Source organism: Aedes albopictus, chromosome 1 (genome assembly GCF_035046485.1).
Source record: "Aedes albopictus strain Foshan chromosome 1, AalbF5, whole genome shotgun sequence".
NCBI lineage: Eukaryota > Metazoa > Arthropoda > Insecta > Diptera > Culicidae > Aedes > Aedes albopictus.
Window position 1 is genome coordinate 330143219 of NC_085136.1, and position 22904 is coordinate 330166122.

The window sequence follows — 22904 nt, forward strand, 5'->3', positions numbered from 1 at the left end:
ACACGACGCTGTGCTGCTGTGCTGTCAACTGCGACAAGTAAACAATCCAACTTTGATAGCGAGCGCCCTACGAACGAATAGGTACTGTAGTTCGATGCGGGAAGCCAACAGTGAGTAAATGTTATAAGTTGAGTAATATTACCTGATGGTTGAGTAAAAAGAACTGGAACAGACTGTATACTTTACCCATGTTCGGGTAAACTGATTTTAACGTGTATCCTTAGTCAACAAATAAACGTCATCGCACTGTAAACATAAACAATAATTGGTTTGTTATCGTTGTCGTGTTATCGCTTACAGAATAAATTATTTATAAAAAAAAATAATAATATAATATAGTGGCATACGAATTAGTCAATTCTTATTACGCAAATAATCATGGCTTCGAAAACGGTCGAAAACAAAAGCAAACGAAAAAATGTCGAAATATGCCGCCTTTGTATGAGCACAGAATCGCTGGAAGATGTGTTCGAGGTGGAAGACCTTCGACAATGGATATCGGATTATTTATCAATTCTGGTAAGAATGTGATCCATCGAATCCGTTATTCTTCGGGCATTCTTACCCATGCTTTTACTTAATCATCTTCCAGGTGTCCTTCGGGGATAACATGAGTCATGTAATCTGCACCATCTGTCGGATACGGTTGGCCGAATTCCACCAGTTTCGGATGCGCTGCGAGGAAGTGCAAACCACATTGTTGTCCATGGGTCAGGCTGAAGAAGTAGAGGAAGAAGAAGAACAAGAGGAAGTTGCGGAGACTCCCAAAGTGGCGTATCGCCCTCGCTCTGGCGCAAGTATCCGCCAACCCGATCCCATCAAAGGGGTGCTAGAAGTGGGTGACCAATATCATTGTGAAACATGCGGGAAGGTGTTCGACGAAAGGCGACCGATAATGGATCACATAAGGATCCATGGCCCGAAGAAGTACGTGTGTATGCATTGCGGAAAAGCCTATCCGATACGGTGAGTAATATAGAAACTGTGGTATGGTAGGTAAGCAGGGGTCCTTGAAAATTGAAGCTTGTTACAGAGCGAGTACAGAAGATTTTGTCCCATTTGATTTAAAATTCTCAATACTTTCAGTCGCTATTTGAATCTTCACTTGAGGTGTCATAGGGTTGGGAGACAGAAAAGGCTTGAACAAGAGTTTATCGAGAACAATCAACACCTGTGTCAGTCTGTCAAAGTGGAGCCAGATGAAGAAATTGCTTCAACTTCTGAGTCACAACGCTCGGTAGATCCATTAGAACGGGAAACTATCTGCGAAGAACGTTCGTCGCAGTTCAAAGATGAAAAGGAAGGATCAGTAAACAACACAGAAGAAGCAAACAGTGAATCCGCAGTTGACAGGATTGAGATTGGACATGTAAAAATTGAAAAACCTTCTGACGACGACGATACGGAAACGAAGAGTACAGCGTCGAAAACTGATGAAATTGAACCATGTGCTGATCAGTGAGTTGCCGTATAAATACTGGTCTTGAACAACTAGTTTGTTATGTTTTACGTTTTTTTTTTCAGACGCGATCTACACTCCGAATTCCACGTAAAAAATGAGGAAATTACGTTGGACAGTAGCAAAGATTGGATAAAAACTGAAGTGGAAGAAATGGATGATGATTCAAAGGATGATGCAAACGATATCATCTCTGATAAAGACTCGAGTTTGCAACCTAATAACGCCGACTCACATCTTAGCACCCAACAAGAAAACAAAATGGAGAACACGCTAAAGGAACAACAACATCCTTGCGATCAGTGCAGCAGAGTGTATTCGACAAAGCAAAAACTAAGGGACCACTTGAGGCTGGTACATGGAGAGAAGAAACACGTATGCCCCGTTTGTGGCAAGGGATACGTCTTAGCGTAAGTTGCCTAACGATATTTCAGCAGGTCATTGTGTGACAGTAGATTCATGCTAGCATATTGAACCGTGCACAATGATGCATGGCGCTTCAAGTGATCCTAGTAGGCATGGTGAATCTCAGCCACCCGCGTCGTCGTCACTCGTCCAGTAACGTCACAGTGTGAAGTCAGATTGCATTCTGGTAGCTCCCGCTTGCTCGCAACAAATCTAAAGTGCACAGTCATTTCAAACCTTATGTCCTTTTCCTGGCCTGACGCCGAGTTAGCGTTTTACCGCCAACAGGGAATGGGCACTCGCTTGTTGCACTGCATTGGAAGCCATCGTGGTAACCAGGGGGAGCGACACTAGTTTTGCCAAGCCAAAAAACCTCAAAAAAGCTGAAAAAAGCCCAAAAAAGTCGCCATAAGCCGAAAAAGTTTTCGGCGGGTTTTACAGGATTTTGTTCGACTTTTTCGGCTTTTTTTTAGGTTTTTCGGCTTGGCAAAACTAGTGTCGCTCCCCCCGGTGGTAATCATTAATTTTCCTTTTGAGCTCACCGTATACATAGCTCCAAGGAACATGGTTAGACTAAAAAGCAACGTTACAGGTATGCTGCAGGATGTCATTCGACAGCTGTCTGTAGCTTACCTGACTGTAGACGACTTAAACGCTTTCATCTCCCATCACGGAGATCGTACAGTGTATCAAACAATTGTCCGTACAGTAATTTTTTGGTCAAAATAATTTTTCATTTAAATGTTTATAACTTTTTTATACGTCAATCAAAAACGCTGAAATTTTGACTATTATAACCCATATATTGAAGCTCCATTGGTAAAATTTTGAGCGAGATCGAATAAGTTTTCTGAAAGTTATAGAACTTTTAGAAAAACTTATAAGATTTTTGAACACATTTTTAAAACATTATATCTCATTATGTACTTGATGATACTTTTTCAATTTTTTATGTATTACAGCTTAAACCTAAGACTTCTATATGCAGCTTCGTTCGAGGTTTTATATTCACTACAAAAAATATGAAAAATCTGTATATGTTCAGAGTGTCATTTGGACATTTATCATATTTTGATCAATAAAAGTGCCAAGTGTTTTTAACGTTTTTAAACTCTCTTAATGTAATATTTTTATACAGGAACTACTAAACTACTTATGAAGAGTAGGTCCTATGGATTTTTCGTTCAATTAATGTACTTTAATTGGTGGAAAACGTTTGGCAGATTATATGTGCCTAATATGGTAAATTTTTGAACATCGTCAACTACATAAGCACATTTTTCATATTTTTTGTAATGAATAAAAAACCTCAAACACAGCTGCATATGAAAGCCTTAGGTATAAGATGTAAAACAAAAAAAATTGAAAAAAAAAATCATCGAGCACATATTGAGATATAATGTTTTAAAAATGTGTTCAAAAATCTTATAAGTTTTACTGAAAGTTCTATAACTTTCAGAAAACTTATTCGATCTCGCTCAAAATTTTACCAATTGAGCTTCAATATATGATTTATGATTGGTCAAAATTTCAGCGTTTTTGATTGACGCATAAAAAAGTTATAAACATTTGAATGAAAAATTATTTTGACAAAAAATTTGCTGTACGGTCAATTGTTTGATACAGTGTATATCGTCAGAGATGAGCGATTGTCTGTTACTGGATATATGCTAGGTTGGTAGTGGTCGATCTTTCCATTGCCTCTTGGGATGACACCAGTCTGTTTACATAGCAAGTAGATGACGGTCTTCATGGTAGTGATCACTTCACAGCGTCCAATAGTATTGATCCTATGAAATTCCTACTTCGTGCTTCCACGGGTCAAACGATGGCGAAGCATCGTGTGCTTAGCTGGTAGTGCAGCCTTGGCACTGTTGTCCTTCCGCCTTCAGTTTGATTGAAGAGGTCGCCCTCAGCGTCTGTTTACCAAAGAAGTGCGGCTCAAACAGCGTCTGTTCTGGCATCCGGCGGCTGAGCATGAAATCGAAGACCACATTATCAAGTAGACTTGCAGCACTGCCAAAAATCGGGAGTTTCTGCTAGCAGCGCCACCCCGGATGAAGGTGGCACTATTCATGATAGTGTGTGTAAATTTTCATACTCACACCAATACACTCTTACACTTTTACAGAAAGGTACCACCTTAGCTCACCAGGCGGGGGTGCCGTTGGTGACGCTTGCCGTTAGTATGGGAAAATAACAGAGTTGCATGTCTTCTTGATAAAGTAGTCTTCGATGAAATGCTCTGCTACTATTGGCGTATCTCCGAATTTTTGGTAGGTGGGTTATGACAATTACACAGCCTCTAGCTAGAGACAGAAAATTACTAAGACTAGATCTTGATAACGGACAACTCAATTAACATCCAATAGCTCTGTGGAGGCTTTTTCGTTCGACAGAAAGTTTTTTGCAATTCCTCAAGGAGTTTTCTCAGCAATTTATTTGCACATTGCTGGGCAATTTACACTTCTTTTGGAAGTCTCAGTAATTCCTTTAGAATTAGTCAATTCTTCGGCCCCCGCTTCAGAAATTTATTTGGGTATTTCTTCGGAAATACTCTTAGAATCTTTTTAAAATGACCGATGAACAATTACTTTGGGATCCTCTTTTGCAGTTCATTTGGGAGTTAAATTTCATTAGAAAATTCTTCGGAATTTCTTGGGAGTTGCTTAGCCAATCGTTTAAATATTTTTTCCACTTTTTTTTTAATTATGTATTTCAAAAATTCTTTTATTATACTTTAAATTTCTCTAGCAAACCATCCAACAACTTCTTTGGGTATCCTTTCGATAATGTCGTTGGCAATTCATTCGACAATGAATCTGAATGTGTCCTCGCAAATTTCTTTGGAAATGTCTTCTGCAATTCTTTCTGCATTTTTTTTCAGGATTTTCTTCGGCAAATATCTTGAGCACAGATGAGCTATTCAGAATTCCTTCGGCAATTTCTTAAAAAAAATATTTCCGCAATTCCTTTGTAAATCCATTTTTAAAAGCCCATGAGAATTCTTTAGATAATTTCTTTGATATTTTTTCTTTCGTCAATTCCAATGTAGCTTTATTCTAAAATTTCTTTGGGAATTTCATCAGCAATGCATTTGAAAATTTCTCGAGCAAATCTTTTGAGGTCATCTTTTGTTATTACTTTGGAAATTTCCTCAACATTTTTTTTCGGGATTTCCAATTCTGTCGGCAATTCCCAAGTCCAAAGTCCTTTGATGATTTCTCCAACGCATTTCCTTTGAGAAGTTCTCTGTCATGGTCTTTGGAAAATAGCTCACTAATTTGTAGGGAAATTCCTAGCGTTCGCTAGACAGCTACGCCCCAGTCAAAATGACTCCAATAATGTGGCTTCTGCATATTATTTGGACGATTTTTCCTAATCTCGACGATAACTCTTTAGTAAGAGAATAAAAAAAAACACCAACTAAAACTCAAATTTCAACATGATTATCTCCAGTTGAACCGCTAGAAACGCTTTCAGGGGTTCTTGCAAGATTTATCGAAATTTCCAGGAATTGTCGCAGAAAGAAGATTCTGGCAGGAATTGCGTGAATTATTTCAGCCAAAATTCTTGCAACGATTCGTCCATTTCTATCCAGGATCTCCTTCAGGAATTTGACTAGGAATTTTCCTTGCGTTTCTTTCAAGAGCTTCTCAAGAAATTACTCATAAGGTTCTTCTAAGCACTAGTCCACGGTTTTCTTCTGGAAATGCTCCAAACGTTCTTCCAGAAATTCCTTCAGAAATGCATCCTGGGTTTCCTCCATGGGTTGCTGTAGAAACTCGTAGATGTTTTATATATTACTTCAAAAAAATTTAAAAGAATTCCTACAGGATTTTTTCTTAGGAATTCCTACAGGGATTTTTTTCAGGAATTCTTCCAGAAATTTTGCACGGGATTTCTTCAAGAGTTTTTTTTTAAGAAATTACTAAACATATTTTTCTAGGAACTACAGTCCACTGGTTGCTCCGAATATTCATAATCCTTCAAACATTTCTACAACAAGTGAAAATCCGGCGGAAATTTCTGTACAGTTTTATTCAGGAATTCATTCAAGCATTTTAAGCAGGGATTCTCCTAGAAGAGATTTCTGCAGGAGTTTCGGAGACTTCTTCAGCGATTCTTGCATGAGAAAATCAGATTTTTCCAGGAATACTTTCAGAAATTCGTTAAGCAGTTCCTTATCACATTCCTCCAGGGATTATTCCTTCAGCAATAATTTCTTGACACCTAAAATTCCTCTAAAAATTCACAAGAGGTTCTTCTAGAAGCTCCTCAAAAAGTCCTCAAATTATAGCTGTATAAATTCTTTTTTGGGATTTATTCAGACCTTTCTGCAGGAATTCTCTTGGGAATTCTTTCAGAAATTGTTTCGGTGATCCTTCAAGATTAATTTTTATGTTTTGGCATTTTACCAGAATTTTTTCCAAGAAATTCTGAGAGCTGACGGCTTTTCAGTTGTTCCAGGCATTCATTCAGAGTTTTTTTTTCAAAAAACTTTATCCCTTCTGATTTTTTTCCAGTAATTAGCTTACTTCAGGCTGCTTTCAGGCATTACTTCAGAAATTGCTACTGGGATTTCTGTTTACGCCTTCGTTCAGGAATTGTACAAGATTTTTTTTTAAAGAATAGGCTCCTGAAGTCCTATCGGGATTCTTGTTTTAAACCACAATATATGGTTCAAGAGTACATATTTACTCATTTTTTGGCGTTTTTAATCGTAGTTGAAAATATATAATTTTTATTTTCTTAGCCTTTTGTCTCGTCCCTAGCTTTTAACACATACTTTGAGTGATTTTTTTTCACCGTGTATGTCAGATAGGAACATTTTTGAAATCCCAGTGCGAAAAATGTCGAGCTCAGTCACACAAGGTTGACCTCAAATGTCAAAGTAGAACTATTTACCATTTTACTTATTTCGAATTTTCTCATTATTCCTTTGTTTTTCAAGTTCGAGTAAAGTACAGTTCCGATTAGAATACTATGCTTGATCGTATTATTCAATATAAGCGAGATTTCGTTTTCAATTTTAGGATTCTATTGCTCGGAAGGGGATACATCGCTCTCAGGAGTCGATATAGGAGATCTTTTAAGGAAACTTCAAGAAAATGTTCCAGACATCACTGCGGAAATTAACTTAAAGATTTCTTCAAATATTGCTCCATTACATTTGTCTGTAATTTCTGAAGGGTTTCCTTAGGAATTTCCTCAATGGTGTCCTTCAGAAATCTCTTCAGGAGTGTTTTCAAAGACTTCTTCAGAAATGCCTACTGCTTGCAGAGTTCCTATATAAGTTTCTCATAAAATTTCCAACCAATTCATATGGATTTCTTCAAGAATTCCTCCAGAGTTTACGTCAATCATTACTTTAGGAAATTTCGTTTTAAAAATTTTCTAAAAAATCTGACCGATTCTCCAGAAGTTTCTTCAGAAGTTCTTCCAGGGATTCTTTAGAAAACCTGCAGGGATTCGTTCAGAAATTCCAACAGGGATTTCTTCACGAATTCCTCCAATTTTTTTCACTTATTCTTTTGTCGCATGCCGTAGACCACTCCCCCGTGTACTGCATCAAGGCTTAGGTGGAGTATTGAGAAGGCAAACTGGGATGGCTTAGAGCCGCAATCACCAGAGAGCCCTTCGTAGGCTACTCGATGTTCCCTCCAAATCCCTAGTAAGCTGAAAGGATTCATACTTCCGCAGGCTAGGGCCAATAAGGCCATCTGGGATGCTCAAGAGGGTACTTGGGCTATCTTTACAGTTCGGCGGAACTATCGAGGAAGGTCAAAGCTGTCAGTCTTAAGAGTAGAGTCAGTAATAATAGTAAAAGACAGTTACACCGATGTGTCGGCAAACAGCAATTTCAGCGTAGTTATTGACAGAAGCTGAGGTCTGCTACTCACTTAAAGACGAAAGCAACACTAGTCTAGTGGTAGTCTACAATAAGGATTTAAGTTTGAAGGACCGCGACTGGGCTCTCCTCTCTCTCAGTCATGGCAGTCCAGCCGATAGAAAATTGTATCCTTTCGGCCTTCTTGTCCTTTCTTAACACCATGAACCAAGTACGGAAAACTGGAACTACTCCTGATGAGTATGGACGAAGGAAAGAAAGAACAAGACGCTGACGAAGGGTTATGGGCCAATAACCCCATTAAGTTGCATGGGCAAAACGCTTATGCGGATGGCTAACTGTCACCTGTCAACAGAGCTGGAACATGAATTCCGGTGCGTCAACGGTACGGAAACCTTCTTTTCCGGGCTTGAGCGTTGTTCCGTCGGAGGAACAGCACAGGACCGGTAGCTCGATGGGAAGGAGGGGGACACTAGCCTACGGAAAGGCTGTGGCTTCCACTGGGGAGGAAAAGGCGGTTTGCACTACAAATTACTAAACTAGACTATATTTCTGTTCTTCGGTGTGTACAGTTCTGTGGTTGAATGAAGACTGTTTCTTGGTTGCGCACGCAAGCTTCTTGAATGATGAGTTGAGACTGTGTGGAGGAGGAAAATTCCTTGCATGCGCTGCGCTGTGGCAGTGGTGGAAATTTCCTTATATGTATGGCAATGCGGCGGTGGTGCGGGCGTCGTCGGCGGCTGGCACATAAGGACACGCAATGCATGCGTGGTCGGTCGATCCTTGCATGATCGATCATACATCGTCGCTCGGTGGACAGGCACAGACAAACGACGTGGTGTGTGTGAGGGTAATAGGGTGATTGTTAGTCAGAATTGGAGCCGTAATATACTCGCGGCAACTCGAGGTTAGTTTGGGTGGGAGATGCGCTCAAAATCTAAATGGTACTTCGCGTTGGGAGCGAACATACTCCCCGGCCGGAAAAGGTGGAACTTGCTAGGATGTCTAGATCAGGGAGGCAACTTATCTTAGGAAGACTAACAATCAGGACACTTTCAAAAACATGGCTAAAGGATATCTTCAGAGGGATGACAAGGAACTCGCAAATGGTCTTTTAGGGGGATTCATCATATACGAGGGTTCTTAGGACAGGTAACATAGGAAAACTCAGGCAACTTTTGGTGGACTTTCAGGATAAACTATCTTTCTAGGTTTAGGGCATATTTGTCCCTACCTCAAGGGTGGAAATTCAAGGCGTGGGAAATCTTTCTGTTAACTTTGGAAGAAACTAGGAGGGCTATCAATGACAAATTCATGCTTCATGTTGGGATTTCAAATTCTACGAGAGTGGACTGTATTTTGGGTTCTTGGCTATCTTGTTAGGATTTGGTGCTTAGGGTACATGAACTTCATTCAAGGATAGGCAATCTGACTTGTTTTGGCAAAAGGAGTTATATAGGAAAGGCATAAGGATCAGATTCAAGTAGGAGACTTATACGAATTCTTTGATTTAGCAGGATTGGAGGCTTCAAACTTACTTGAGTTGGAGAAGAAGATTTACTTTGAACAGAAGGGAACATATCATAACACGTTGGAAGAGTGTCGGGTGGAATTTCTAAAAGATGCATATCAATGTTCAACGGCAATTTAGGAAAGGTACTTGGATTCTTAGCAGGGTCTTCATCTTCGGAGAAACAGGAAATCACAAGGCAATCAGGTTTCAGACTACGGTATGGGCTCTAGGTGTTATTAGGAGATTCAAGGGACTCGAACTTCACAGGAAACTATTTCATTGGATGGAATTTCATTCAGGGCTAGGTAAGGGCAATCAACAGGAACTCAACATAGGAAAGGAATAACAACGCAATGAGGGTAGAGGAAGGCAACTTTGTTATTTCGTTAGAGGTTTCTACGGAGGACTGGAGAAACCACTCAAAGCCAGGATAGGAAATTCACACACCACAGATCGAATGCTTGCTCACCTGTGGCGTCTGGCTCGTCTTTCTTCGGGTCGTTGGGTGGACACGTTCGGGACACGCGCTCTGGGATGGCTTTACTGGATCGGGATCGCTTGGATAGTCCATCGGGAGGCTTCCTCGGCCTTGGATCGGAATGGAGCTGCTTGCATTCACCAGTCGGGCTGACCGGCGGCGGATCCAGTGGTGGTTGGTTCATCATCGACAACACCACGATCCAATTCTTCTTCTCGGGAGGTTCTCTAACTACCGGACAAGTTCCGGCTATCTTCGGGCTTGGGACTCGTTCTTCTAGGCTCTGGATTCGCTTGAGTGCCGGAAGGATTCCGACTGTCGGTGGGCTTCGCTTTCTGGTTAGACACATCTCAATCTTCGGAATGGGCTTCGCAATTCGCTGGATGCCGGCAGACATAACAGGAAGGAGAACCGACGGATTCACTGTAGGAGTGCCGGTTGACATCAGGCTTGACTTGGTCACCGGACGGGTACCGGCAGGCTTCGGGACGGGTTTGTCCACTGGACGGCTTCCAGCGAACATCAACAATGGCTTGGTTACCGGGTAGAGACCGGCTGACATTACGAAGGGCTTGGCTGCCGGACTAGTTCTGGCGAACAACTCGGTCGGCTTCACCACTAGACCGGTTCCAGTGGACTTTGGAAATGGCTTGATTATCGGATTGGTACCGACGGGCTTCAGGAACATCTTGGCCATCGGGCAGGTGCCGACAGACCACAGCTTGGTTACCGGACTGACACCGGTGGGAATCAGGACACGTGTAGACGCGGAGTGGTCACGGCACTGCACTGGCTTTCTTTCTATTCTTCCTTTTTCGGAAAAACTAACTCTACGATTATTACTTCTTACTGTTTATTCTTCTTCTAGACTTACTTTCTAACACTTTCTCGCAACCACACGGCACACTAACGTCGTCGACACCGACGACAAACGGACACCCGGACTTCTCCAACGAACCCACAACAACCGTCACCGCGAACAGACGAACCGGGCAGCCGACGATCCACACAACAATACAACACCGCCCCGGCGTCAATCGCGGGTCTTTTAACTTGCCGTCGCAAGAACTCATTCTCCCGATCTGAAAAGAAATAAGAGAAAAGAGAAAAAAAGCCAAAACGGGCGTCGTCCACTCTGGCTTCATTAGTTCGGCCGCGTGACTGAGACCTTGTTGGGGTTCAGTCAGCGCTGCCGGGCGACAAACAAAAATTAAAAGAAAAACATTTCTCCGGCATTGGAGCGAGAACGTTATATCACCAGGTCAACCAGCAACAAGCAGTAAGCATTCTCTCTGCTTGCATCGCTTGTTTCTTGGTTAACCGGCGTTGGTCTATAAACATGACCGTGAAATCCACATGTAATGTAATCCACTAATTGCGTGGAGCACCATGAGGAAATAAAGGGTCTTTCTTAGATCAATGGTGATCATTGATCTTTAGATTTATTCGATACAGGGAGGGAAATGCTGCCTTCGGTCGGCAGGACCGCTACATCCGCCCCCCCTTAAATTAAGTTTTTATTTGTGAAGCAAAGAAAAACTTGCAGTAGGCATTCGGCTAGCGTATACATTTGCGGGTTAAAGATTATCTTGCAAAAACGAACTAATCTAATCCTTATTTCTTTCCCTACTCTAAGATGATTCACCTTCCTCCAGACGCTCGAGTCTATCAAAATGCCGCTTCGTGTTTGTGTTGCAGTAGAAATTCATCGACCGAAACTAGATTTCAAGCACCAAAAACGGGTTATTTGTAGGGTTGTCCATTGAACGAAATCTCTCAACCAACCGCCATATTCTTTAAACTCGGAGTACCTCCAAAATAGTAACCAACATCCTTCCATTGCACGTACGTAACCAACAACCTTCTATCTGCACAAAGTCGTTTTCATGTGTTGAGTAGTTTTAGCTACCTATCACCATTCCCATTCCATCGAACCACTCTCAGAGATTCGACGAGTGTCTTTTCCGTGTCACCGTTCAACTCCGTGAAGTTTGTCGGATTCAGCTGGCACATGTCATATAGTACTCTTGCGAAGCATTTCAGATGCCTAATGACTCCTCCCTTGGCACAGCACGGAATATTCTTCCCATTCCAAATGCATAACTTACTCCCGAAATCAAAGACTAGGATTTCCGGTCTAACATGGCAATTTAAGCAGCAACATCCCAGCATTTCTTCCATCGGCGCTAAACCATCACCTTCAAACGTGTAAACCTTGTTCGTCTTAATCGGGCAAACTCCCAACGGCTCGTCCTTGTCGGCATGACTAGCATCGCAGACTACCGCTCCATGATCCTTCTGACCCTATTCTGTCCCTACGAAAAATTCAAATTCCGTCTCCTATATCAATTAACTTAATCAGTCAAATAAATAGTAAAAGAAATACTCCCTTATTTTTAAAGATTAAAAAGTACGAATTAAATACGAACTATATTTTGTGAACTTTTAAAAATGGCATTTAATTATATTTTTTTTCGAAATACTTTTTTTTTTCGAATGTTTTTTTTTTTTTGTTTTTTTTTTCGAAAATATCTTACTTTTTTTCGAATATTGTTTTTTTTTTAATATATATTTTCGAATATTGTTTTTTTTTCGAAAAATGTTTTTTTTTTGCCTTTTTTCTTAATACATGTGTAATATTAATAATAATCTAATAAACTTAATACATGTGTAATGTAATATTAATCAAATATTTCATCATGAATTGGCCTACTTCATTAGCCTTATGCCTTCGGCAAATTATGTGACAAACTTGAAAGTAAGGAAAAAAAAAACCAATTGATCACAATTGAAACATCTTCAGAAGATCATTTCTGTCAACCAAAAACAATTTGCATTTTATATTCCATCAAATCTGGATTTCACTATATGAATAAAAAAAAAATTTTTTTTCGAGACACTGCCGGAGAAAAAACAAAAAACAACAAACTTACATACTACATCATAATGTTGCAGGGATGCAAGGCAATAATCTATTTATCTTTCTTGCATATCCGCAAAAGCTTAAAAATAAAATGAACTCACCGAGTCTCTAGGTACCTTACTTTTTCGTCCTTTTCCGTTTGTTGTGGCAAGTCCTTGGCTGCCGGCATTGCTCCACCCCTTTCCCTTTTGAGGTTGTAGGTTGGGCCTGTAAGTATACTCCATTTCTCTTGATTAACTTGTGTATAAAACCACATTGTAAATATCATTCCATATTATTTTTACAGAGGATATGGGTTCCTCTAATCTCTCTTAATATTTCATTATTTCGTGGAGGTTTTGGATTTCCTCTTTCATCAAAATGTGTAGACATTTGCTTTGTCTCCTTTCTGTGTTTTAAATTTTCTCATAATTTCATTTAAATTTTTCAGAGGGCTTTTGTAAATCCTCTCTTAATTCTCTTAAGTTTTCATATTCGTTTTTAAAAAACGCTTAATTTTGCTCTCGTTTTAGTTTCTGTACTATTAAATCATTGGAGGGTACGTGTTCCTCTCCTAAATCATCTCTCCTTTCGTTCAAATTTTCCGTTTATTATGTTACTGAAGGGTGTGTATTCCTCTTCTTTATTATTTTTCTTCAATTATTTCCTTGTATTTTCTGTATTCCTGGAGGGTGTGTTTTCCTCTCCCTAATCATTTATTTCTCTTTGTTCTTTGATATCTATGGCCCTTACAGAATAGTAGTTACTCTGGTTTTCCAGCCCTTCGGTACATTCAAAAACTGAGTTTGACGGACGCATTCATTGTTATAAATTAGCTGTAGGCTCATAGTTTATCAATATTTTTTTTGTTATGTAATTCCTCTCTTACTTCCCTTTCAATGTTTCATTTTATATTTACTGAGGGTATTCTATTCCTCTCATTTTTAATTAATGTTCACTTATTTTTATAGAGGGTATGAAATTCCTCTCATTTCAATTAAATTTTCATTTTTATATTATAGAGGGTATGAAATTCCTCTTCATTTCACTTTTAATTTTCATTTTGTATTTATTGAGGGTATGAAATTCCTCTCATTTTTCATTAATTTAATTTACCACTTTATCCTGAGCGGTGACAGATGAATATGATTTTCGCTTATATTTGCACTGGTATTATTCATATCAATCGCTCTTTCTGTAATAGGTAATGTGTTTGGTATCATGTAGTCACTCTCTATTTTTATTTAAATTTGATCAACTAAGTTGTTTAATCTATTCCTATATATATTTTTCATAATCCTTAATGATTTGATTATGAGTGTAAATTAGTCAATATCATCGACAATATTTTAACGTGAGGAATAATTAGCTCTCCTTGGTCAGTATGGGTATTTACAATTGTTGTAAACGAGAAGAAAAATATTTATTGTTGATAAATGTTGTTTTTGGTTCAAATCAACCGTGGTCATCCCACAGGAGTTCCGTTAGGCACTCATAGTTTTCCGAAAAGACACAATCTCGTAGTGAATCTATCTCGTTTAAAAGATTGCCCAGTGGTTCGAAGTCTTTTCGTTTTGCGAGACTCGCAATAGTTGCTTCCTCTTTGGCATGAGCACTTTCTTGTTGTTTGATTTGGCTTTGGGGTTCTTGAAAAAAAATCTCGTTATCATAGGTAGTTTCTTGTAGCTGTTGCAATTTCAACCGAGTTTTAGTATTGCGGTATTCGCTCACTGCTTTCTCCGCATGGGCATTCTTTTGTTGTTTCAGTGGTGAAGTCAATTTGTTCTGCGTTTCCTCTTTAATTACGCAAAAATTATCAATTGGACCTTTGAAACTTGTAACTTTTTCATAGCTACTGAAACATTTTGAATTTTCTTCTAGTTCTTGAACTTTAGTTGACAACGTATCCTTTTCACTGAGTAGCTTTTCCGATTTATCAATAGATTCTGGCAATTTTTTAGTAAGATCGCTCTTCTGTTGCTCCAGCTTGATGATAACCGTTTTCATACGATGGTTTTCTTTTTCCAGATCCACAATATTTCGCTCGAAATCCATAAACTTCGAAGATTGGTCATTCTTCTCTTGCTCTAAATTGATAATAACCGTCTCCATACGGTAATTCTCCATTTCCAGATTCAAAATCTTTCGTTCGAAACCCACAAACTTTGAAGAAATGTCACTTTTTTCTTGCTCTAAACTAATAATAACTGTTTTCATATTATGGTTCCCCTTTTCCAAATCCAAAGTCTTTTGCTCGAATTCCATAAACTTCGACTCCAACTCGTTCTGCAGTGCTTTCCGTTTCGTTTCCAGGTCATCGATCTTCTCGTACGCTTCGTCCAGCTCCCGCGTCAACGACAACACCTTGATTTCCTTTTCGCGAGCTTCCCGCTCGGCGGCATCCCGTTCCTGCGCATGCTGCTCGCTGACGGCCTTCTCCTCGGCGAGAACTTTGTCGAAGTTCTTTTGTTTCTTTTCCAAGTCTAGCACCTTAGTACGCTGCGTCTCCAGCTCGATGGTGGCATCCTCCAGCTCCGATTGGATATTCGTTTTGCTCTTGTCCAGCCGATCGTTGGTGGCTTGCAGTTCGAAGATTTGCCGCTGCAGTACTTCGATGTCCTTGTTCATCTTCTTCTTCGCTTCCTCCAGTTCCTTCGCAATATCAGAATCTTCCACGGAACGCTTCTTCATTTCCTGGATGGTGAAGTTCAGTTCGGCCAACTTCTTCTCGTAGTTCTTATTGCTCTCGAGTTGCACCTTCAACTTGCGTACTTCACTTTCTTTACTTTCCAATTCGGAATTAATTGCCGTTTTGTTCTCAGCAACCGATAGAGCATGCTCTTCCTCTCGCATTTTCAGCATAGTGACTTCCTGGCTTAATGTTTCATTCAATATTTTCTCAATGCTCAGCTTAGCTTCTAAAGCTTTCAACTTTTTATCAAATTTCTTTTCTTTTGCAGCCATATCGTTAGCAGCATCCCGCCTATCTTCATAAAGTTCTTTTATGTCACGTTGAAACAGTTTTTCTAATCGGGCTTTTGATTCTTCTGATTCCTCCCATAATTCCTTATATTTCTCTGCTTCCATTGCTGCCTTATTACTTTTAACAGCATCGCTATTGTTGTTATGTTGATTATAACCATTGTTGTTATAGTTGTTGTGGTTGTAATTGTTGTTGTTCTGGTTGTAATTGTTGTTGTTGCGGTTGTAATTGTTGTTGTTGCGGTTGTAATTGTTGTTGTTGCGACTGTAATTGTTGTTGTTATGGTTGTAATTACTGTTGTTGGTGTTGTTAGTGTTCCGGTAGTAGTAGTTGTTGTTATTGCCTCGTGGCTTATCAACCCGACCCGGTTGTAGTCGCCTATGAATGCCTCTTAATTCCTCTTCCTCATACTCTCTCTCTTCCTCAGACTCTCTCTCGAGCCTGTCTCGCGATTCTCGGAAGAATCTATCCCGTTGGGAATACTTAGGAAATGCCATTTTTTGTGCGAGGAACTATGTGGAGCACTATTTCATATAATTATGGCCTTCGTTAATGTTTACCATGGGTTTATAGTAATTCACTTTCAATACCAACATTTTTAATGGTGGATTAATTTTGTGATGGTTATTTATTCCACGCAAGTGCAAAATTCACAATCAATTACGAGAAAACTATAGAATAAAACAGAACTATTTTCCCGTCGTGTTTCTTCATGTTTAATTTTTCCTTCAGCAAATTATTTAATTATTATCAATAGATATCAATTAATATCATCCATAAATCAAGCCGTGCCATCAACACTCCTAATATCATCACATGGCCATCCATAAAGGCAATAATCGAAAAAGCGCGAAAAATAAAGTTTTACCGATAGGGTTTGGTCGTGTTTGTCGCAGTAACACGATCTTTGCTCTCATCTCCAGCAACCTATGTTTGTTTCTAATCACACCCATGTTCATTCCAAATCCGTTAAAATAGTAGGAGAAACCAACCGGGAAATAAATTGTTGATAGATTTTTGATAGATTCGTTCCTCTATAACCACATGATTAAATCAGATGATTCTTTAAAATTAAATTTTTCTTATAAATTTTGCAATATCTTTTCTACATGTTTTACTAACATGATCTTGAGAAACGGAACTGCAATAAAATGTTCAAGCATTCCAAAGATTGCAATATTCATAGTTCATAATCTTCAATTTGATCAAGAGTTCATGTGAGAAAGCCAAAAAATATAATTATAAAAAAAGGGATTTATTTACGTGCAATTTTTGTTACTTGCCTTTCTCAAATTCAAATAAAAAAAATACAATAATAGCATTCTATTAGAATGTTGTAACTTTCATTTTGTGCTAAGAGAACCAAAATCATATACACATACGCACTTAAAATCACTCAATTAAAAAAAAAATATTGATTCGACTTACCCATTATTCGGCATCATATTGCTGGGTCCGATGAAGATACGTAGTTCTTCTTGTAGGAAATGATCTGGCAGTGATCGATTTGCAAGCGGTTTGCAAATGTGCGACTCAGTAGTATCCAGTGGGTCCAACCTCTTCTCTGTTTTGACTCGATGAGTAACACGACAATTTTCGTTAAAAGGAATCCGAGATCAGCATCACACTCAAACTGTGCACGGTTCAAGAGTTCTACTCAACTGAATGATTCACACTGTTTCGCCTAATAGTTTTCTGCGCAACACTTACACGATTTCTTCTGTAGTAACCAGCTGGGTCTTAGATACTTCAATAGGTTTTTATTCTTTTTCACTTTCCAATCACAAACGGCGTGCCTGCACTTGTTTAGCGCTTTTGCGCTGTCACCAGAATGTAGACGCGGAGTGGTCACGGCACTGCACTGGCTTTCTTTCTATTCTTCCTTTTTCGGAAAAACTAACTCTACGATTATTACTTCTTACTGTTTATTCTTCTTCTAGACTTACTTTCTAACACTTTCTCGCAACCACACGGCACACTAACGTCGTCGACACCGACGACAAACGGACACCCGGACTTCTCCAACGAACCCACAACAACCGTCACCGCGAACAGACGAACCGGGCAGCCGACGATCCACACAACAATACAACACCGCCCCGGCGTCAATCGCGGGTCTTTTAACTTGCCGTCGCAAGAACTCATTCTCCCGATCTGAAAAGAAATAAGAGAAAAGAGAAAAAAAGCCAAAACGGGCGTCGTCCACTCTGGCTTCATTAGTTCGGCCGCGTGACTGAGACCTTGTTGGGGTTCAGTCAGCGCTGCCGGGCGACAAACAAAAATTAAAAGAAAAACATTTCTCCGGCATTGGAGCGAGAACGTTATATCACCAGGTCAACCAGCAACAAGCAGTAAGCATTCTCTCTGCTTGCATCGCTTGTTTCTTGGTTAACCGGCGTTGGTCTATAAACATGACCGTGAAATCCACATGTAATGTAATCCACTAATTGCGTGGAGCACCATGAGGAAATAAAGGGTCTTTCTTAGATCAATGGTGATCATTGATCTTTAGATTTATTCGATACAGGGAGGGAAATGCTGCCTTCGGTCGGCAGGACCGCTACACACGCACGACCATCGGGTAGGTTCCAACGGCCATCTGGAAAATATTGAACACCGGACGGGCACCGGTGGATCGGAGGATGGACTTCATCACCGGACGGGCACCGGCAGATGTCAGGATTCGTTTTCGTACTGGACTGGTACCAGCGTATTCAGGAAGTGGATTGACCACCGGACAGGAACCGGCAGACATCTGGACGGACTTGACCACCGGACGGGCACCGATGGGCATCAACTTCAGTTTGGTTGCCGGATACGAACCGGCACACTTGAGGGCGGAACTGTCTACTGGACTGCTTCCAGCGGACATCGGATTCGGTTTGAGCGTCGGACGGGAACCGACGGTCGGAGCGCAATTGCCCACCGGACTGGTTCCAGTGGACATCGGGATCGGCGTGGCTACCGGAGGAGGACCGGCAAACATCTTGGGCGTCTTGGGCGTCTTGGCCGCCGAACGGGTATCGACGGTTGGCTTGACTACCGGGCTGGTACCGATAGACGTTGGGCGCAGGATCGGCTTGGCCACTGGACTGGCACCAGCGGACATCAGGAGTGATTTATCCACCGGACGGGAACCGGCAGACATCTGAAAGGACTTGACCACCGGACAGGAACCGATGGGCATCAGGTTGGCTTCGATCCCCGGATGGGAACCGGCAGGTATCTCGTGCAACTTGACCACCGGACGGGTGCCGGCAGACATCTTGGAATTCTTGGCCGCCGAACGGGTATCGACGGTTGTCTTGACTACCGGACTGGTACCGATAGATGATGGACGCAGGCTAGGCTTGCCCACTGGACTGGCACCAGCGGACATCAGGAGTGACTTGTCCACCGGACAGGAACCGGCAGACACCTGGATGGAATTGACCACCGGACGGGAACCGGTAGGCATCTCGTTGGACTTGACCATCGGACGGGCACCGATGGGCATCTTAGTTGGTTTGACCGTCGGACTGGAACCGACGAACATCATATCGGAGTTATTCACCGGACGGGTACCGGTAGAATTCTTGATCGTCTTGGCCGCCGAACGGGTATCGACGGGCATCAGGGCGGAATCGACCACCGGACTGGCTCCGGTAGACCTTAGGATCGGATTGGTTGCCGAATGGGATTCGGTCGCACGCTGGAACTGCTGGGGTACCGGATGAGAACCGGTCGTAGACTCGAACTACGGGGTTACCGAACGGGATTCGGTCACGAACTGCAGCTTCTGGGATACCGGATAGGAATCGGTCATAGACTGGAACGGCTGGGATACCGGAAGGACACCAGTCGGATTCTGTTGCGGTTGGAATGCCGGAAGGGATCCGGCCTTAGAATGGAGCGACGGGGTTACCGAACGGAATTCGGTCACGGGCTGCAACTGTTGGGGTACCGGAAGGAGACCGGTCGGAGTTCGTTGCTGCTGGTTTGCCGGAAGGGAACCGGCCTTGCACTGGGGCGGCTGTGGTACCGGAAGGGATCCGGTCGGACTCTGGGACACCGGAGGCAATCCGGTTGGCTTCGAGATCTGCATGGGCTTGGGATGGAATCCTGGTGGCGGTCGGAACGGCTTCAGCACCGCATGGAATCCGGTAGGAATCGTTAACACCTTCGGATAAACTCCAGTCGGATCGAATGGAGATCGGGACGGGTTCGCCACCGGATCGGTTCCGGAAAGCGCTTTGCTTGACGTCGGTGTTTCTGGATCTTTGGATGGAATGCCGACAAACTTGGCTGGCTCGTTGCCGAAAAGGAAATCCTCCTGGCTCACCGAAGGATACTTACTCTCGCACGTGTGGTAGGAACTCTTCTCAAAGGCAACGGTTGTCACCTCATCTTCACGCTTTGCTACTTCTTCTTCGGTCGGCGTGGTTGCCGACTCGGGAATAGTGACATCGGCGAAGTCACGCTCGAGCTTGCTCTCAGGTTGGACCTCGGCCGGTCCACACACAGAAATCTTCTTCTTGGTGGGATCTTCGCCGCGGTGCGGCTTCACAAACTTGATTGGAATGGTAACACTCGTACTCACCACTGTTTCTTTCGGCAAAGACGTGCGTGGCCACTCCACCACGTCAGGAATCGGAACGGGCTGTTCCGTCGTTGGGATGGGTGACTGGCTTCTTCGGTTGGGATGGCTGAGCCAGCATGTAGTGGTCGTCACGGAGTAGCTGGATGACGACCTTCGCTTGTTAAACCTGTCACTGGTGGTCGGGCAGGAAATCAAGAGGGTTTCCACCAGAACACAGGCTTCATTGTGGGCATCTTCGAAGCGCCAGTAATCTTCATCTAACTCCTCGAATCTTTCGGCTGGGAGAACGGATAGGAGGTCCCCATACACTCTCTGATACTTCTGATAGTAGCACTGGAGTTCACTTTCAAATTTCTTCACTTGCAGGAAGTCAGGCTGGATGCCACTATCACATCGGATCTGTTCTCGCAGCTTGTCCACTCTTGCCTCAACTTGGCTACGTTGGGCGAACAGCTTTTTCAATTCGGCCATTTTGCGGTTGGTAACCACTGGTGATTGGGAACCACTACACACGCGCGCGATTCACTTTCGGATGGAATGGGTTCGGACTTTTTCGCTTTTCATCACTTTTGCTTTGGGAAACGCAGTCTCTTTCTCTCCGCCGGAGAAAGCCACGGAAAATCACTTGAACACTGGGATCGAACTACCGGGGCAGGAACACAAGCAATCCCCTCGGTGGGAAAGCTTTATGCTATCGGCGATAGCAATGGAAGGGAATTGTCCCAATCGGCTGATTGGCGACAACACAGCTGCGGTTGCAGCTTCACAGGGCACTGGATCCTTTATCCGGTTCGCTAGGACCAAATGTTCCGTCGGAGGAACAGCACAGGACCGGTAGCTCGATGGGAAGGAGGGGGACACTAGCCTACGGAAAGGCTGTGGCTTCCACTGGGGAGGAAAAGGCGGTTTGCACTACAAACTACTAAACTAGACTATATTTCTGTTCTTCGGTGTGTACAGTTCTGTGGTTGAATGAAGACTGTTTCTTGGTTGCGCACGCAAGCTTCTTGAATGATGAGTTGAGACTGTGTGGAGGAGGAAAATTCCTTGCATGCGCTGCGCTGTGGCAGTGGTGGAAATTTCCTTATATGTATGGCAATGCGGCGGTGGTGCGGGCGTCGTCGGCGGCTGGCACATAAGGACACGCAATGCATGCGTGGTCGGTCGATCCTTGCATGATCGATCATACATCGTCGCTCGGTGGACAGGCACAGACAAACGACGTGGTGTGTGTGAGGGTAATAGGGTGGTTGTTAGTCAGAATTGGAGCCGTAATATACTCGCGGCAACTCGAGGTTAGTTTGGGTGGGAGATGCGCTCAAAATCTAAATGGTACTTCGCGTTGGGAGCGAACAAGCGTCGAGTGAGGACCTGCACGCAGACGTAGTCTCCTTAGATCTATCCAAGGTCAACGGCATGACATGGAGACTCCCCATCATGACAACTTTCGAGAGCTAACTTCCTACAGGAGCAGAAGCAGGAGCTACTCCCACCACAAGAGTGCTCTAGAAAGACATCTCGCTATGGGCTGTCATCTCGATCACACTTGTTTGCTATCACGATGAACTCAGCTTACCCTAGGAAGTACACCTTACAGTGTACGCCGATTCTAGAAAATTCTGGAACCTTAACTCAACAAGGCGTTTAGAGAATTCCTATATATTTAACGCAATTTTATTTTCTCGTTTACAGAAGCCAGTTACGCCTCCATGTAGTAACGCACAGTAAGGCGACACCGTTCAAGTGCAACATGTGTGAAATGAGTTTCAAACATGGACAAACTTTGTCGCGTCACAAAAGTACTCAACACAGTTCGAAACAAAACTTTTGCATAGACTGCGGACTACAGTTTGCAATGAGGTGAGAGTTTTCTTTTTTTTTTATATTTCGATTGTTCTTATCTACATTAATCTCGCTGTTTGCTTACCTTTCAGACGTCAGTTAGACAGGCATTTTCGTACCAGGTATCACCGAATGACTGTAGCAATGAAACAAAGTATCAAAAAGGAAACGGCGGTTGATAAATCCTGTTCAAACAGTTCTATTGGTAACAATCACTATCGATCGTATCAAGGGACTAACGTTGACCAATTTCTAACAGGTGAAGGTGTATACCAGTGCGACGAGTGCCCGAAAAAGTGTTTGGAAAAACAGCAAATAAAGGATCACAAAAGGCTGGTACACGGAGAGAGGAAACTCGCGTGCCCTGTGTGTGGCAAGAGATTTGTCATACCGTAAGTAACTGCCCCCCCCCAAATCGCGCTCTCAATCCGATATGTCAATGTTTATTTTTCGCCTCATCTTTAGAAGCCAATTGCAGAACCATGTACGTATGCACAATAGGAAGTACAGGTGCGATATGTGTACAAAAAGCTTCCATGAGGAATGCAGCTTATGGTCCCACCGAAGACTTCAACATAACATTAAGGAGGTAAAACAGTAGTTACTCGAATTCTAGTATTTAATCGGATTTTCATCTTTTTCACATTTATAGGTTTCGATTGGAGCAACTGAAGAAAATGGTTAACAAACAGGATTTATGTATTGGTAGCTAAGTCACAAAGAAACTGGAATACTAATGGCGTTATAGTCAATAAACTGAATTTATTTGAAACCTAAGATGTATCTTTTCATTGTGTTTTGTTTAAATCTGCTAAATTTTCTTAAAACAGGTTAAAATCATTTGTCAGCAGGAAATATGACAAATTGTCTAGAATAACGGCAAGGGATCGAA

General features: G+C 42.1%; 1 protein-coding gene across 2 annotated transcripts; it reads left to right on the forward strand.

The window, feature by feature from the left end:
- The first annotated feature begins 281 nt into the window (after positions 1-281).
- LOC134285785 (zinc finger protein 91-like) lies at positions 282-22789 on the forward strand. 2 transcript variants are annotated; one of them, XM_062847337.1, is made up of 9 exons: positions 282-519; positions 593-966; positions 1087-1458; positions 1525-1869; positions 21863-22030; positions 22105-22217; positions 22272-22404; positions 22478-22601; positions 22665-22789. In XM_062847337.1, the coding sequence occupies exons 1-9, from the start codon at positions 379-381 to the stop codon at positions 22695-22697; spliced, it is 1803 nt and encodes a 600-aa protein (XP_062703321.1). In that variant the 5' UTR covers positions 282-378; the 3' UTR covers positions 22698-22789. The 2 variants fall into 2 exon arrangements, with proteins under 2 accessions (XP_062703321.1, XP_062703320.1); XM_062847336.1 differs by having other exon boundaries at positions 284-519; positions 22105-22404.
- The last annotated feature ends 115 nt before the right edge of the window (positions 22790-22904 follow it).

What these genes read in the sequence shown, in the direction of transcription:
- LOC134285785 (XM_062847336.1), top strand. Translation starts at nt 379, where the DNA reads ATGGCTTCGAAAACGGTCGAAAACAAAAGCAAACGAAAAAATGTCGAA. An exon ending in CGGATTATTTATCAATTCTG is followed by an intron (nt 520 to 592) that starts GTAAGAATGTGA and finishes ATCATCTTCCAG; the next exon opens with GTGTCCTTCGGGGATAACAT. An exon ending in TTCAACATAACATTAAGGAG is followed by an intron (nt 22,602 to 22,664) that starts GTAAAACAGTAG and finishes TCACATTTATAG; the next exon opens with GTTTCGATTGGAGCAACTGA.